The sequence below is a fragment of the Sander vitreus genome, chromosome 17 (genome assembly GCF_031162955.1).
Source record: "Sander vitreus isolate 19-12246 chromosome 17, sanVit1, whole genome shotgun sequence".
Lineage (NCBI taxonomy): Eukaryota > Metazoa > Chordata > Actinopteri > Perciformes > Percidae > Sander > Sander vitreus.
The window spans coordinates 16,674,456-16,692,841 of NC_135871.1; the positions used below are offsets into that span (position 1 = coordinate 16,674,456).

Consider the following 18,386-nt stretch of genomic DNA (forward strand, 5'->3'; position numbering starts at 1 on the left):
TGCACCCAGGGCAGTATCACTGTTTATTCTGGTAGCGGTACTGAAAATGAAACGTTTACTGACAATGAAAGGTTTACTGTAAATGAATGAATCCTCCTTCCTTTTTTTGAGATTTAGAGTAAAAGAAGTTTCACAGGATCTTATGTGTATATTTGGTAGTACTGTGTCAGCCCTTTTTGGTCTATTTTTGCTCTGGCTGCCCTTCACACCTCCTTAGCAGCTGAGAGAGTGTAAAAAGTTAAAGTAATTGTGTTAAATGTTGGTAAAATCCCAGAGCTGTTGGCGTGTGTAGAAAGCATCCACTCTCGCGTTTCCCCCCCAAGTCTGTTCAGAGCTCTTTTTGCCAACCACACAATTAATCACAACCAAACTGGGACTCACGGTATTATCAAATGGGACAGTTAACAGAGGCATTATGAATGCAGTTAACTGAAACATCATATGCTTTTGATTAATCCTGCATATAGGGTAAATAGGCATGGAGACATTTAGGAGGCAGAGAAGAAGTCACAGTAATAGTCCAACCGCACTAGTGCTGATGTATGATGCAGCCACATTTGAAATGACAATGAGCTAAAAAAACATGATAATGTATTCCCAGTGTGTTATGAAAAACTGTTCAAGTAATCACCAGCCTGTGTGTTTGTGTGTGCATATTTATGAAATTATACAATGTCAGTGACGGTTAAATTATCTACCAATTTACAACAAATTTGACAGTTAAATATGTTTAACAATTCATCCAAACTCATGAGGAACTGCGATGCCAAAGTGTGTGTGTGTGTGTGTCCAAAATATTGTTGCAATATCTCTTCAACCCAACGTTTTTTTTTTTTCCTATTCTTAATCTTTTTGATTTGTGTGTAATGCTAGGATTGATTGGTACAGAGCCAAGTTTTTCTGCCTGGTTGCGCATCAGTACCAGAGAATGGGTTCTCAGCCATATCTCAGGTCTGATCTGACAGCAGGGACACAGAGGGGCTTCTTGGCAAACTGAGTAACAGCAGAGCTCAGCTGAGCAGAACGTAGAGGAGACAGGACTGTCATTTACCTGGCGCAGGAGCAGAGGGGGGAAGAGCTGGGGAGAAGGGCAGAATTGTGTTTCTTTAGAATAAATTGACTTCAGTGAGATAATAGGAGCTCCTGTATTATTTTGATGGGCTTGTCTCTCTGTAGACCTCCTGTTGTCAGGACTCTCCTTTGGCAGATGTTAATGATGTTAACATCTTAATGATGATTAACTAGGGCTGGGCAATGAAATGGGCCCTGACTTCAATATAACAATAACCTCATAATAATACGGGATGCCTGCATTACCACAATGCAACTTGACCGCCATCAGTTTGGTGAGAGATTCAGATGTGTTAAGCTAGCAGCAGACCACCATCTACTGTAGGTAATACACTGACTGATGGATAAGTGCCTCATACAACCCTACTTCAAAAATCCGAACTATCCCTTTAAACCCACCTTCACTCTTAGTTTGACAGTTTCTTATAACCAGTCAGCGGTGCATCTGTTTATTTGAAGCTGTTGTCTCCTAACACCTTAAACTGACCCCTGGAGCTGCTGCCATGGCAACAGGTTAGTGTCAAATTGGAACCACACGAGGCCTGTGATTGGTTGGAGTGCAGTTGGATTTGTAACTATTAATATTGTTGCAGTGAACTGACTGGCAGCAAGCCCGGAGGGGACACACACACACACACACACACACACACACACACACACACACACACACACACACACACACACACACACACACTAAAGTGGTGATCTCACATCCAAGGGACCTTCTGACAGCCTGATTGAGGCATATGGTGATGAAGCTCTGGCTGTATAACACAAATCTGGTCTTGGTCTTGACTCGGTCTCACCCTGCCTTGGTCTTGACTCGGGCTCAAACCCTCAAAGTCATGGTCTTGTTTCGTTCTCGATACACTCTGCTCTTGGTGATGACTTGGTCTCGGTTTAGGTGGTCTCGACTACAACACTGGTGCTCTCTGCCCATCAAAGTGACCTGTGTTCTGCAGCCATATCTCACCAATTCACAGTGAGGTCACACTGATGATACAGTTAGAATTACCAAAAGGGAGTAAATTACTTCACTGGCTTTGCATTCAACTCCCAAAATCCACTTCACTTTCACCGATGTCTTCGGAAGTAAGGAATCAAGGCATGCAGACAAAAGAGTTGAATAATTATAGACTGGATGTAAACAGGCCATCCCCAAGTTTTTATTCATTTCTAGTTGCCAACACATGCAGCTACAGTAGCATCATAACACGCTTTAAAAAACAAAGTGTCATCTTTTCACCAGCATTCGGAAGAACTCTGTCCTCCACCTCGACATATAGTATGTAGAATAATATAGAATTGTCTATAATATATATATATATATATATATATACATATATATATATATATATATATATATATATATATATATATATATATATATACATACACACACACACACACACACACACACACACACACACACACACACACACACACACACATATTTTGGTATTGAGTAAACCTTGCCACTCTATAAACTCATTAGATTAGCTACTTCATCAGATGTAGAAATGGGTGACAAATAAAAGAAAAGAACACCACAAGCATCCAGAAAAGCTTTAGTGCTCCTTAGCATACACTCTCCAAGTCTCTGAAGCTGTCAACCGTTTACTAAATATTTATATACCTCCCATAATTGGTATGAGATAATTTTGGATAAGAAAAGCTTTCATCAAAAATGTAACCAGATTAGATTAATTGATAATTAAAAGAAATGCTAATTAGTTGCAGCCACAATGCATGCAATTTCTGATAGTATACTGATAGTGTTTTCATTTTTGTTCCTTTTCAGTTAGAGTTACCAACAGGATATTGCTGGATATCTAAAGGCATCATCAAGTAGGAGTTGTTTTCAAGTCACGTTGTATTAAGTCATTGTCTTTTTAGTAGTCTGTGAGGATAATCAAAATTGATTTGCTAAAATGTTTATCTGTGAGCAAATAAAGTGGTGACTAATGCGCTAAATTAACAATACTTATTCTATTTGTTTTAAATTAGTTTTTCTTGTGATTCTCATTCACCCTCGACTGCGTCGCTGATTCTTCCAACATGTAATCGACTAGTTTACAATTTAGGTTGACTGAGAAATGTATTTGAGTGCTGAGGTGCTTTATGGTTGGTCTTTAACGCGTGATCCCCCGTCCTCTTTGGCACTGACCTGAGACTGCCAGCTGTTTCACAAGAAGCTCATATGGCCGCTAACTATTTGTGTTTGATCAGAATAATCATCACCTTGATAAATACCATACTTATCAGAGACAGAGAAGTGATGAACTGAGGTGGCAGCTCTGACTGTGCTGGTCGGAAGCTTCTTAGTGGACCTGTGTGGCATTCTCAGTCTAAACTCTACACCTACCCCCCCTCCCGCCATCAACGCTGGTTTCTGATTACTGTCATTTCACTGACCTCCCATCTGTCTGCTTGCTTTTCGGTTTCTTAATCCTGTCATTTTCATACTGCGGAGCTTGAGGGTTTGCTTGGCAAAACAGGTCTGCGTGCACACACACACACACACACACACACACACACACACACACACACACACACACACACACACACAGCCTAGTGGTGAGAAGGAGCTAAAGCTTAATTGCTGTCAGTGGCAGTACAGATGGCTGCATTAACTGAAGTTAAGACGACCCTTATGTAAAACCTCTTGTGTAACTCCCCAGGACAGCCCCATACTGCTGCAGCTTTCATGACTCTTGTCTGTCTGAATCTATCCAAGAACAACAGGGAACCACATGGACCGTCGCTCTCCCTTTTGTGGAAATCATGGCCCTGAATCTCCAGGTTGTTGGAAACAAGAATTCCTGCACACACATATTCACCTCCTGTAGAGATTTATTACACACTTTGGCCTTCACCTCTGTGATAATTTATTACAGTCTGTGCTTGTGCTATTCTGAGACAGACTTCTGCTCTCTTTGGGGAAAATCACGTGCATTTGGTTGTTTGAGAGTGGCTCAAAGTTTTCTTCCAGTGTACTGTAGGTCAGCACCAGGAAATGTTAATGGGCCTGCTTTTGTAGAGGTTGCAATGTGAGTTTGCAACCCCTTTAAACTGTTGTCGCCCCACATGTATGGCATTCCCTTTTTTTTTTTTTAGCCCAAACTCATCTATAACTGACTTATCATTTTGTCAATTTAACAGAATAAAGCTGCCAAAAGAAAAACAACCCAGGTGGCTATAAATTTTTTGTGATTATCACTCAAATTATTATAATGGCATAGTTCAGTATGTGATCAGCAGACCAGATAAAACATAAAATGCAGCTGTGTCACTTTCATGACTTTCATTTATACATACATTATATATATATATATATATATATATATATATATATATATATATATATATATATATATATATATATATATATATATATACACACACACACACACACACACAAAATTCACAATAAGAAACAAGAAATGAAAGTGACACAGCTGCATTTTAGGTTTTATCTGGTCTGCTGATCACATACTGAACTGTGTGTGTGTGTTTATATGTATATATATATATATATATATATATATATATATATATATATATATATATATATATATTATACACAGTATATTCTTATTTGAATGTGATTATCTCGTAGCTAATCTGTCTGTTCTCTGTGCCTCCTCTGTAGGGCAGCCCGGGCAAGGTGTCACAGTTCAGACCATCATGCCCTTTGCTCTTGCAGCAGGACAGGAAGTGTGTGTGTAAGCGCCCCTGGTTGGCTCTGCTGGGATGAACATGCCACTGCACCAAATCTCTGTCATCCCCCGTGATGTTACCTCATCGCGGGTGTCAGGCAGTGGGAAAGCTAAGGACAAGGACAAGCAGGTATGTGAAGAGTTAAAAGGCTGGGGACACAGCAGATTATTATGGGGTGGATTCATCCCATAAAGTGTAGTTTTAATCTTATAGGGATCTACAATAGCAAGGGGGCATTCTGATCTTAGCTTTGCAAACTGAGTTGCAGGCTAATCTTATACCACACACATGTATTTACTTAACATCTGCACATGCCCCAAACAAATCCAGTAGAGTTTTGTGCCTAAACCTAACTATAACCATCACAACCTCAGTTTTTACCACAGCAAACAAAACCTAAATTTGGTTTTTGTTTTGTCATTGTTTCAAGTGGCAGAAATGACTCTTTTCGTACCAGCTCCACATTAAGTCATGCTCTGTTTACCGTCACTCACACCCACAGGAACAAAACATTTGCCAGATGCCTTAAAAACGTTTTAATGTCTGTCTGTTCCCTTTTTTTGTTTATTGTGTCATTGTTATAAACTCGATTTGACAGTGAGAAATTTGTATTTCAAAAAACAATTCTTTGTTACATAGAAAGAAAAGAACCTAATTGAATGCACAAAGATCAGGGGAAATGTCAACTAGATATAGACAAAAGCAAAACAATATACAGTCAGGTCCATAAATATTGGGACATCGACACAATTCTAATCTTTTTGGCTCTATACACCACCACAATGGAGTTGAAATGAAACGAACAAGATGTGCTTTAACTGCAGACTTTCAGCTTTAATTTGAGGGTATTTACATCCAAATCAGGTGAACGGTGTAGGAATTACAACAGTTTGTATATGTGCCTCCCACTTTTTAAGGGACCAAAAGTAATGGGACAATTGGCTACTCAGCTGTTCCATGGCCAGGTGTGTGTTATTCCCTCATTATCCCATTTACAAGGAGCAGATAAAAGGTCCAGAGTTCATTTCAAGTGTGCTATTTACATTTGGAATCTGTTGCTGTCAACTCTCAATATGAGATCCAAAGAGCTGTCACTATCAGTGAAGCAAGCCATCATTAGGCTGAAAAATCTAAACAAACCCATCAGAGAGATAGCAAAAACATTAGGTGTGGCCAAATCAACTGTTTGGAACATTCTTAAAAAGAAAGAACGCACCGGTGAGCTCAGCAACACCAAAAGACCCGGAAGACCACGGAAAACTGTGGTGGATGACCGAAGAATACTTTCCTGGTGAAGAAAACACCCTTCACAACAGTTGGCCAGATCAAGAACACTCTCCAGGAGGTAGGTGTATGTGTGTCAAAGTCAACAATCAAGAGAAGACTTCACCAGAGTGAATACAGAGGGTTCACTACAAGATGTAAACCATTGGTGAGCCTCAAAAACAGGAAGGCCAGATTAGAGTTTGCCAAACAACATCTAAAAAAGCCTTCACATTTCTGGAACAACATCCTATGGACAGATGAGACAAAGATCAACTTGTACCAGAGTGATGGGAAGAGAAGAGTATGGAGAAGGAAAGGAACTGCTCATGATCCAAAGCATACCACCTCATCAGTGAAGTATGGTGGTGGTAGTGTCATGGCGTGGGCATGTATGGCTGCCAATGGAACTGGTTCTCTTGTATTTATTGATGATGACAAAAGCAGCAGGATGAATTCTGAAGTGTTTCGGGCAATATTATCTGCTCATATTCAGCCAAATGCTTCAGAACTCATTGGACGGCGCTTCACAGTTCAGATGGACAATGACCCGAAGCATACTGCGAAAGCAACCAAAGAGTTTTTTAAGGGAAAGAAGTGGAATGTTATGCAATGGCCAAGTCAATCACCTGACCTGAACCCGATTGAGCATGCATTTCACTTGCTGAAGACAAAACTGAAGGGAAAATGCCCCAAGAACAAGCAGGAACTGAAGACAGTTGCAGTAGAGGCCTGGCAGAGCATCACCAGGGATGAAACCCAGCGTCTGGTGATGTCTATGCGTTCCAGACTTCAGGCTGTAATTGATTGCAAAGGATTTGCAACCAAGTATTAAAAAGTGAAAGTTTGATTTATGATTGTTAATCTGTCCCATTACTTTTGGTCCCTTAAAAAGTGGGAGGCACATATACAAACTGTTGTAATTCCTACACCGTTCACCTGATTTGGATGTAAATACCCTCAAATTAAAGCTGAAAGTCTGCAGTTAAAGCACATCTTGTTCGTTTCATTTCAACTCCATTGTGGTGGTGTATAGAGCCAAAAAGATTAGAATTGTGTCGATGTCCCAATATTTATGGACCTGACTGTAGATCTAAATTACATAAGTTAAATGCAGGTGGAGAAAGTTAACCCAGCTGTACTATAGTCATTCACCAGAGAACAATTAAAAATAAGTTATTTTCTAACGCCAATGGTGTCAATCCTAACACAGCAATATAAATTCTGCATTACGATGTTTCTCTCACCAACAAATGATTTCTGTGTTGCCTGTGGCTTCAGCAGAGGTTTTGCATCTAATGAGGCTGGTCAGAGTCTGGTCTGCTTTTCCATTTGTGCCTAAAACCACCTGTAGGCCATCTGGTTTTGCAGTTGAATAGTGGGTCAAATACAGGATTTGGTACCTTTGCTGCATTTTGTAAATCGTTTCTACTTCAAATTTACAAAACTACTCAGTAAAATCACCAACGCCAACGAGAACACTTTTATTTTATCATATCTGCTGCTTTGAAAGTTTTATTTTACACACTCAGGATAGTCACACACAAAAACCTGTGATTTGGAAACCAGACCTGCCACATCTGAAAAGTTAATTTGAGCCAATCACAGATTTCTGATTTGAGGAGGATTTGACTTTTCTCAGAATTCAAAGATTACTCTCAGAAATTCTTAAACCTTTCACATCTGAATGTTATTATGAGTTATCAGGATGTTTCTCATGTCTGAGATTGTTATCTTTTGATTTGTCAATAAAAACAAAGGTCAGGTGCAAGATCATTACCAAAAATCTGTTCTCAGTCTCACAAGCAGCTCATCAATCTTTACTTTCTTTCGGTCTCTGTACTCCAGCAGCATCAAACTCCACAGTGAAGTGCTCTCAGAGTGGAGTTGCTTTTTTGAGCTCATGAACAAAGCAAGGTGCTAAGACAATATGTCCGTGGCATGCCCTTTTCCCTCTGCCTCATCAGCTCACAATAGATCCTGGGCGCAGGTGTTCTTAAGAGGGTTCTTCATGTTGCATTTGGTGCTGTGTTTCAGCCTCCTGTGCTTTAGAAGTGATGGTACACACAAACTGTAAACTGCCACTGACATATGTGTTTTTACTTTACACACACACACACACACACAGACACACACACACACACACACACACACACACACCTCACCAATGATTCATGCGCTAGCCTAATCTGTGTTCACTATGAAGCTCAAAATCATGCCTTGTCATTGCAGAGGTGAAATACTGAACTGGGATTCACTTTGAACTGGTTTTATTTTGTACAAATTCCAAAGTTATATAAAGGTGTGCATTTGTGTTGCTGAAATACCTTTTTTGTACAATGCATGGTTAACAGGATTAAGGGGTTTAAACTTAGTTGTTAGCAAGGTTACCTTAGTCTGCTGGGGAATAAAAGTGAAACTATAAGCTGTATAATGTCTAGAGGGCATTTGGTCTCCCCGCCGCCATGTTTGCTAAGTGTAAAGATCCACCCCTGCATCTCCCTGCTCAGAATCACTCTCTCCCTCTGTGTGTCTCCTGCTGGCTGAGCCTCCTTTTTTCCCCTGAGGAATAAGTGGATAAACGCCAGCGACTCCCGTCTTCCCTGTGGAACCATCAGCAGAGTAGAGAAAGGACAAACAGAGTGTAGGAAAAGAGGTGTGTGTGTGTGTGTGTGTGTGTGTGTGAACAAGCCCATCTGGCCTCTTAGACAACACAACTGGTCTTTTAGCGCCTCAAGGGAAAAAAAAGCAGAACGTTCCTCTATTTAGAATTCTGAGTTAGTCAGCTGCTCCTTCAGAGAGCAACACATCTTTAACTGTTGCTGGCCCCTCACTAGCCTCTCTCCTCCAGCTCCACTCAAGTTCATTTGTCTTCTTCGGACTCCTCTTTGTGTATGTGCTAGTGGGCCACTATTTGAACTCGTGTTTGTATAGAAAAATTGAGGTTTAAGAAATAATGTTACAGCTTCAAAAGACTTGGAGAGGAAGAGTTTTATTTTGTGGGAAAAAAGAAAAGTTCTCTTACAGTTCTCAGCTTTGGCAAATAATACGGTCAGATTTATTTGAGTCTGATAAGGCGAGCAGTGAATGGATTATGCATGAGTTGACAATAAAGTAAGCTCTGGCAGATAGGGAAGGAGAAAGTCTTGTGGTGTGTCTTTTTACTGTAAATATAGTTAATGACATGAGCAGCATGTGGTTAGTGTACATCCAGCAGAGTTCAGAAATATAGCAAGGTTTCAGTGGAAACAGCTGTAGCTTTTACTTTCACATAACACATGTATTCACACCAACATACATGGCCTCGCTTACAAGGGTATTATATTTGGCAGTATATCTCGGTGACTGTGCACGTACTGAGCACTGTGATACTTGATACCCGCCTTTCTGATGCTGCATGTATTTCTTTTTTTAATGAAAGCGCTGGAAGCTTTGTCCTTCAAGAAGCGTGTGTCGGAGTCCAAGGACAGTCGAGACTCCCTGTCTCTCCTCTGATGTTTGGTGGTTTGATAATAACTGCCGCCGTAGAGCTCCCGGGCACTGATTTTGGACTCCACAAAGCCCGGCTCCCTCAAACATTGACCACCATAGAAAAATCTTTGAACACAGCCTCCAGGCTGAACAGGGACTGTTCAATGTTGCTTTCTTTGCTGATTTAACAAAGCACTTCTAGTATAGTGACATTACTTGTTTACTTTAAACAGCGTTCTTTCACTTTTGGTATAGTTGAAGCATTTTGGCTGAGATGGCAGATAGCTGTGTTTACACCCAGTATGACTTAATCTGTAAAATATTTTCACAAAAAATACTGTTTGATAAAATTGGTTGAAAAATATTTGAAATACCTTTCTCAGCCTTGAGGCAGAGAAACATTTTCCAAACATTTTGTGGCTCTACAGTAAACTGTCCAAATCAGTTCCCTCCAGATTGCTGTGCTGAAGGGCATGCAAATGGTAATGCCATGATAGTCACACAGAAAGCCTTGGGGCTGGGTAAACTAGGCATGACATTCTGAATTATCAGGAAAAGCGTGTTTACATGTCTGACTGGAGTACATAAGGTGGTCACTTCTAGTCTGAAGCAAAGAATGTGATTGGTGTATTTTGCAGACTTTTGAGGTGAGAGTACAAAAGATTCTGTCATCTTTGTGTTTTCCCTGCTGCATGTTTGGTACATAAACAAATTATCCAGTGTTCCCAGTTAATATTCACTGTATGTTACACAAATGGAAGTGGACACGTGTGCACATAATTTCTCTTTTTCTTTCTCATACACAAGCACACAACCTGTATGTTCATGCTGGTGTAGATGTTCTGAGGCCACACCGGTTCCCCCAGCCTGTCTACAAAGCAGAAGCTGGAGAGAGAAGATAACACTTAGGCAGAATGGGATTCTCTGTAGTCTGGCAGATGTTTTCATAAAGGTATGAATGTTGTGTGTGTCAGCAAACTAACCTACTTTGCATATGCCACTCATGGAATTCTGAAAGATTTCACAAACTTGGCAAACACCCTGTCTTTAGCTGCTTATACAGTAAATATGAAGTCATTACTTACTGAGAAGTGCAGAGAGATTAAATGTTTTTCTGTGGTGCTTCTGTGCACTGGTTTCAGGCAGTAGGGCTATAACTATATATTAGCATTTAAGAGATCTTTTATCTTTGTCTTTTATCTTTTTGATTTATATTTTAGTCTATTTAATATCAAAAACATAGTAAAAATGCCCATCATGATCCCAACAATGATAGATACAGTGAAAAGCAACAAATTCTCACATTGAGAAGCTGAAACCACCAAATGTTTACCATTTTTGCTTGATAAATAACTTAAATGCCCAACTAGTTCAAGTTATTTAATGCAACAGAGAAGCAGTCGTTGGCAATAAAAATCTAAGTCTCAGGCTCCCCCCAACAATGCCAATTAAATATGTATGAAAAAGAAGATCACACAAGTATCGAAACAAAACGAGAAACTAAACATAAAATAGTGCAAGTTAAAATAAGCGCTAAAATATAACAAATGAAATGCGTACTATAAATAATTTGCAAATTAAGAAACTGAATGTAAAAAGGAATGTATATGCATAATGATAAGTGATGAGTTCAAAAGTATTATAGTCCTGTGGGATTGAGCTGTCCCTGAGCCCGGTGGTGCGGGACCCGAAGCTGCGGTACCGTCTGCCGGACGGCAGCAGGCAGAACAGTTTGTGCCTTAGGTGATTTGGGTTTCTGATAATCCTGTTGGCCTTCTTACTGCACTGCTGGGTGTAGAGGTCCTCCATGGATGGCAGCTCCGTCCTGGTGATGTGCTGGGCAGTTTTCACCACCCTCTGTAATGCCTTACGGTTGAGGGCGGGGCAACTTCCATACCAGGGGTTAATGCAGCCAGTTAGGATTATTTTGATGGTGCACCTGTAGAAGATGCAGAGTATCTTGCAATCCTTGTTTAACCCTTGTGTTGACTTCGTTTTTAATTTTTGTTTTATATCAGAAAAAATGGGACGTAGAAATAAGCGCTGAAAATGTGTAGAAGAAAAATTTTACAATTTAAAACGTTGGAAAAAGCAAAAACAAACTGAAAAAATGTCAAAAGTAAAAAGTGTTTTTTTCAAGGGTGACGGGAAGACAACACAAGGGTTAACCTCCTCAGCCTGCAGAGGAAGAGGAGCTGCTGGCTTGTAGTCTAGTGGTGGCCTAAAGGTTAAAGAAGCGAGCTTGGGACCAGGATGTCACTGGTTTAATCCCCAGACTGGCATGATAAAATCTGGGTGGGGGAAAGTGAAAGAACAGTACTTGTCTGTCACTGAGATACCCTTGAGCAAGGTCCAGTGGCGCTCCTCAGTGGCCAGCAGATCAGACTGTGGTTGGCTGGGCAACTTCCAGGTATGACTGTGTGAATGTGACAGGTCGTCATTTGCTGCCCACATTACCCTGCTGCTGTTATTTTTCTGCCTCTTGCCTCTCTCTATCTCACTAATCGTTATCTTAGTGAAAACACACATGCGAGGACGTGCAGGTACACACAAACAAACCCACATGCCAGCAGCTGGTGGTGTTTGTCAGCCCGTCTGTGCAGGACTTGCCCGAGTTTCTCGGAGCCACTTGAGGTTGAAGTGCTAAAACACATAATTAAATGTGGAAGGGCCGACACGACGGCCGGGCCTTTTGATTGCCTTGATGGTTGTAAGGAAGGACAATGCTTCACCTTTTTTTCATTAGCCATTGTGATGACTTATTTTACTTTCTTTGGTAGTTGTGTCACCCTGTGCGATATTAAGATTTATATATGTGATTACCTGCTCTATATTCTAGTAGACATGGCATAATGTTGTATGTTAGTTGCAGGTGAGTTTGCTTTGTCTTCAGTGTGAGGGGGCACTGTGTGTATTTCAGCTCTTGGTTTTAGAAGAGCAGCTTTTAGCAGAGGGCGAGACATGCAGAGGAGATAGTGTCTTCTAATTAACCCCTGCCCCATCGCCCTCCACCCACATATAGATACACTTTCACAGCTCAATATTAACACTTTAATGTTGCATAAGAAGACTTGGCTGCTGTCAGATGTTCTTTTAGTTAAAACACATTTTCAAATGATCGCATAATTTACATATTTTGTAGGCTGTTGTATAACCTAATCCAACAGATCTATAGCTAATAACCTACTAACTTACAGAAATGTGTTCAGCCTGTCTCACACTGCAGGAACAGAAAGTACACCTGAACTCAAAAAAAGCTCTCAGCTGTGAAAGCCACCAATTTTGCCAAAATGAATTTAAAGGAACTAATTTATTTTTGCCAAGGTGCATTTCTCAGATTTTGAATGTCTTATTTATAGGAGCGACTGTAGTTATAGTGCACACATATACAGACACAAGTGAAGAGCCTGCAGATAACCAGAGACAGAAATGTAGAGAGAGATGGACAAAACACAGATGAAGTTATTTCCAAGAGAGAGCACGCTGCTGCCTCAGTCTTTGCTATGTTTTCCATCTAGAGTGCTATTTTCGCACTTCTGTTCACTGTAAGGTGTCTCTGCGGGGTGTCTTTAATTTCCAGTGACTTGCTGACCTGACTCCTGTGACTCGCCCTAAACATTCAGCCACTGCCAGCCAGGTCAATGGTGGAGGCTCTTTGGGCTTTCCCACAGCGGCCACATTCATCTTCCTGAGAAGTCACTGTCGATGTTTCCCTCGCTGCAGCCTGTCTTTTGGTTCTGTGAAGTCTGACGCACAATGGCTGCCTGATGTACGCTATTCATATGCAGCCGTACACCCCAGCTGTATAATGAGTCTGATATGACTCATAGTTCTGCCATACTCCATTATGGTGGCCAGTATGTGGTGAGAGCACAGGCACATAATAAGGCTCTTGTGCATTCAGTGAAAAATAGTGGGCAGTCAGACACTTTCCAATAAGATATGATAATGAGATTCCAAATTGTTGATCATTTTGAGGAGGAGGAAGTTTAGGCACAAATACACACTAGAGTCTCTTAACACTGAGACTGCATCAAACTTTTCTCCAATCACCGTCTCCTTAAATGTCTCTCCCATATGTTCTCCTTTTCTCTCTCCTCCCACCACCTCCTCTTTTTCATCCTCCATGGTGTTATGCAGTGGAAGATTAGCAGTTAATCTCTCTGCCTATGGATTCACTTGTGTGACCACGCTGTGAACTTCTCCTTATTGTTGTCTGGGGAGGCAGATGTTGACTCAACTCGGACGAACTTGACTCTATAAAATGCTATGACTGCTCATACTGTAATTGTGCTGCCATGAGCTATAGTGAGCACATAGTGGGATCATCACCTCAGTCAACCCATGCTTGTGTATTATTTTGTTGTAAAAAGTGCCATTTTAGTCACCTGACCTGTGTATGAGGAAGAACATTTTAGCCGTGCCAGAAGCATGCCTCTAGATATGGCAATGTCGGTCCGTCGATCCTAGTGACTTTGGTGATCCACTGACTTTATATCTAGCGCCATCATCAGGTCAAAATTTTAATTTTTGTCCAATACTTTGTTTTATGACTAAATACCTGCAAAACTATTCCTATCAGCCTTAGCTGTACTTTGTGTTCACTGTGATTCAGCAAATGTTTGCATGCTAACACGCTGAACTAGAGATGGTAAACATTATACCTGCTTGACACATTAGCATTTAGCTCAATGCACCACTGTGCCTATCCTTACAGAACCATCAGTGTGGCTGGTTAAATAATAAATCTGGTTCAGAGTTTTATCCATCATTTCTATTGGTTATGATAGAAATATGCTCACCAAAGTTACTCTTGAGTTCTGGGAACGCAGCAACATCTGTACAAGTACTGACGGTGGCAAGAGACTAGTAGTCAGATCATCAGACAGGTTGGCAATGTTTGATATAATTATTTATAGCACAAAATGGTTTGAATGCACAACCATAGCAAGTAGGGCAGCAGGTCATAGTTGAAGCAGAAAGTTGGTTGATGGAAGACCACTCTTTTACCATTCACTTTTGTTTTCTCCAACAAGTAAGTTGGTCAACCTGCCCACAGTCTGACTTGTTTCTGGTGATGTAAACATGCTCCAAGATCTCAACAATTAAGGTGATGAGTGTGATTATTATTACCAATACAAATGATGGCCAGAACTAATCAAATGAGACTCAAGTTGTCATAACCTGTTTCTGCCTCAGTTTTTCCCCCCGTGTATGACCAGAATGACTTGACTGTGACCTTAAACCACAATACTGAGAGCCTTAAATGGCACAGTGGAGTAAACGGTCATTACATTTGATTTAGGCTTTATGGACTTTTTCTCAGGATGGAACAAAATAGGACAGATTTGCTCCAGTTGTTTATACTGTAGCCAGAGAGCCAAGAATGGAGGCTATAATGGGTATGTCCAGACTCTGTCTGAGAGACTGGAATAAGGCCTGATTTAGACATCTTTGAATTTCAAGATATCCGTTAAACTTAGCCCGATGTAATTCCCATCCTCTGAGTAAATTACCACATTGCAGCATGTCTGTGTAGGCTTCCACATGGGCGTCACAGATGTACATTATACTTGACTTTTGTCAACAAGACACATTTTCAGAAGTTAAGGCAGCTAAAGTCTGGAACTATTTTAAAATGGAATCTGAAAGCAGTCTGATGGCCACTTGCGCAACCAGTGTTTAGAGCGGTGGTGTTAAGAGTTACTTTCAACAATACCACTATAATAAGTTGCCTAAAAATAAAACATCAAGTTTTCACACGTCACTAAGACAAAAACACTGGTGTATTGTTTTCCCTCCTGACATGACAGAAAAGAAAACAATACAGAGGGTAATAAATATTTTACCAACGTTTTAGGATGTTCTGCGCTTTTGGTTTTTGTATTAGTGACTCCTATGCTATTTTAATTGGTTTGTGCTGTTTTAGAAAATGAAACGTCAGCATCAAAAGCATCAAAGCTTTAAAAGCTGCACAACATGTTTTCACTTTTGAAGAATATCTTCATAAGCGTAGTTGCTTTCACTCCCTTTTTTAAGTGTTCATGGTGGGGTGCAGCTATTTGATGTAAAAAAAAATATCACATGAGAACATGGTATTGGAAGATAATATTAAATTATCTTGATCAGGGTTGGGAACATTCCTCGCTATAATTGCCTGCATGCGCATTTTATGTTAACGATACGTAATTTACAACTTTACAACTATAATTTACAGCTGATCTTAATCTGTGTCAATTAGAACATTTTATAACCGTGTGAGATCAGTTGTTTACTATTGTCATGGGAGAGCTGCTAAAGAGCCAAATAAGCGTTCATCCCTTTCAAAAATGTTGAAATCTTCTCTGATTTAAATGATTGACAGATCCATTAGCTTTGTTTCAAAATCAAAGGTGAGAGCCCAGTGTACACCGAGAACATTTAACTAATGGACAAGGCTGCTACTTTTCCCCTATTATGCTTTACAGGAGGGGGGAAATCTGTTCTTGTTATGTTGAAAAGAAAGAAGAAAGACAGCATTCACAAAGAGCTCCCATAGGAAGAGTAGAATACCAGATGTTTGTTGCTTGGAAATGTCTGCAGCTTGAAGCCCAGAGCACATTTTGAAATCTAACGATCCATCTTCAGCAGGCGTACAGCAAGTGTCTCAACAAAGATTCATCTTTTGAGGCTTGTTTAGAGAGAAGTAATCTACTGTCTTAGATCGGTGCTTTACTTTCAGACATTTTTAGACACAGACGTTTTTATGTAAATTAATTGCTATTGCAGGTATAATGTCGTTTGAGACAAACGTTGCCTCTTAACCCTGGGAAGTGAATATAGTATTTTGCCGTTATTGCGCCGCTAGACCAGTTCAAGACAAGAGTGACTGATAAAGATAATAGGCAGCTAGAGTCATGATGCCATGTATCACGGGTCATAAGCCACTCTTGAACCCATGAAATTGTGTTTGCGGTGTTTATCTTATCACTCCTCAGCCTCTGGATGGCACAGCTGCATGAATGCACTAGTAGCTGGTTTCTTGATGAGGCTTTCAATGAGCTCTGCAGAGTGCAGATGACTGTTGCCCGACATTGACATTCACCTCCGTCTACCATGAGGAGAAATTGAGTACTGGTAGAGTGCACTGAACAAGCACAGAGACAGGGTCTAGGTGAAAGAATAAAAATATAAGGTGAAAGAGAGCACAGTTACACTCTGTTGTAAACAACTTGAAAGGGAGCGGGTGAGGAGCATGTTGTTGCCGTAGAAACGGAGCAAAGGCAAGACTGAATAAGAGTACTATTGGCAGGACCGAAGCAAAACGTGCAGACTGTGGAGAAGCAGCTTGCTGTTCACCCCAACATGCCTCAGCTTTGCTTCTGTCAGAGCTGTCAAATAGTTTTTGTGCCAGGTGCGCTGTGGTTTTCCGTTTTGCCACATTGATGAGTGATCATTCAGGTAGTGGTCCCTCCGAGGACCAATGCCATCCGCCATCTAAACCAATGTCCTGAGCTCAAGCCTTTTGCAATGGTCACCTGACTCAGAAAAATGTCTTCTCAGTGAAATCGAGGTGAAGCCTATTTGTAAGAGCAGGAGCTGTGGATTTTCGCTGTCAGTCCTCCGTCATTTTGATTGATGTGTTTATTTGAACCCACAGCACCTTCCACACATGCCTAAGGAGGCTGGTAGCTACTCCATTATTCTTTCTCAGGTCACGCTGCCAGGTGTGACAGCAATCAGACTGTGTCTTTTTGAATGCTTATATGCACAAATACTTTTTTTTCCTCTTGTAGGGCTGTGACCTCCCTCAGGCTTACCTCCAAAGGACCATCTCTTAACCATTATCCAGTTTAAGGTTAATAGACTCAAATTGACTATAATTGTTTTTTTGACACACACACACACACACACACACACACACACACACACACACACACACACACACACACACACGCTGCTTATATTAGCACTAATGTCCGGGAATGCTTTGCACATGCGCCCATTGTTTGTTTCAGCGGGACATTTGATATCTTTTATTAGCTAATTGGTGTCTTTTCTCCCTGCCATCTCTCACAAATCCTAAAAAGATGCTTATGCCTCTGAAATGTGCAAAGCAAGCATGCTTATCTAAGTGGAATGAATGTGTAATCACCACTTAGTAAATTTACTGTGACATGTAAATAATGCATTATTGGTTTTTGAGCTTGGAGCCGAGCAGTCCACAGTCAGTTTAAGTTGTAGCATGAAAAGTAATTCCTTTGTTTATTAAAAGCCACTTCACTTGTATAACGCTGTTGACTGAGGGCTGAGATATAAAGCAAGCAGCTCATGAGGCTCTATACTTTCAGGAAAGGTTGTTGAACTTGTTGTAAGGCCTCTAGTGTCATGAAAGAGTAAGGGGTGAAACAAGTGGTGGAGAAATGCTGTAAAAGCCAAAAGATGTCATCAGGAAAGTATCACCATCTGCTCCCTCTTTGAGAGCTGATTTCAGTCTCATTTCATGTGGAAGCGCGCACAGACGGAGAGCTGACCAGAAAAATATTGACAGGGTGGGGTGAGATTGTAGCAGTGATTGGAAGGAGGTTTGAATAAATAGAATCGGTGGAAAATTAAGATGAAACATAGAGAGAGAAAATGTAGAGGAGGATGAGGAAACGCAGAATGTATTTCAGATGGCAGCAGTGGGAGATGGAAATGAATGTTGGTGTAGAGCAGCTTGGAGCGATGGGATTTTAACTTCATGCTTATCACTTCAAAAAGCTGTAAAATGCAGTCTGCAGTCTGCTCCTCTGCACACCTTCCTCCATCTTTCTCTCCGTTTATCTCTTTCTAACCTGAGGTGACCCTTTTGGAGAATGTGAGGCCTAATAGTTTTGGTT

The 18,386-nt window shown here is 40.7% G+C and overlaps 1 protein-coding gene across 9 annotated transcripts in view; it reads left to right on the plus strand.

Moving 5' to 3' along the window:
• The window catches only part of marchf8 (membrane-associated ring finger (C3HC4) 8), a 78,588-nt gene that overhangs the window by 14,742 nt on the left and 45,460 nt on the right, over positions 1-18,386 (plus strand). For 4 of the 9 annotated variants that reach the window (XM_078272575.1, XM_078272581.1, XM_078272579.1 and 1 more), the window contains exons 2-3: positions 4,724-4,920; positions 10,333-10,477. In XM_078272575.1, the coding sequence (XP_078128701.1) occupies positions 4,865-4,920; positions 10,333-10,477 (201 nt within the window). In that variant the 5' untranslated portion in view covers positions 4,724-4,864. Of the gene's footprint in view, positions 1-2,872; positions 2,920-3,752; positions 3,874-4,723; positions 4,921-10,332; positions 10,478-18,386 lie in introns of all 9 variants that reach the window. The other 5 variants (XM_078272582.1, XM_078272583.1, XM_078272584.1 and 2 more) reach the window with 3 other exon arrangements.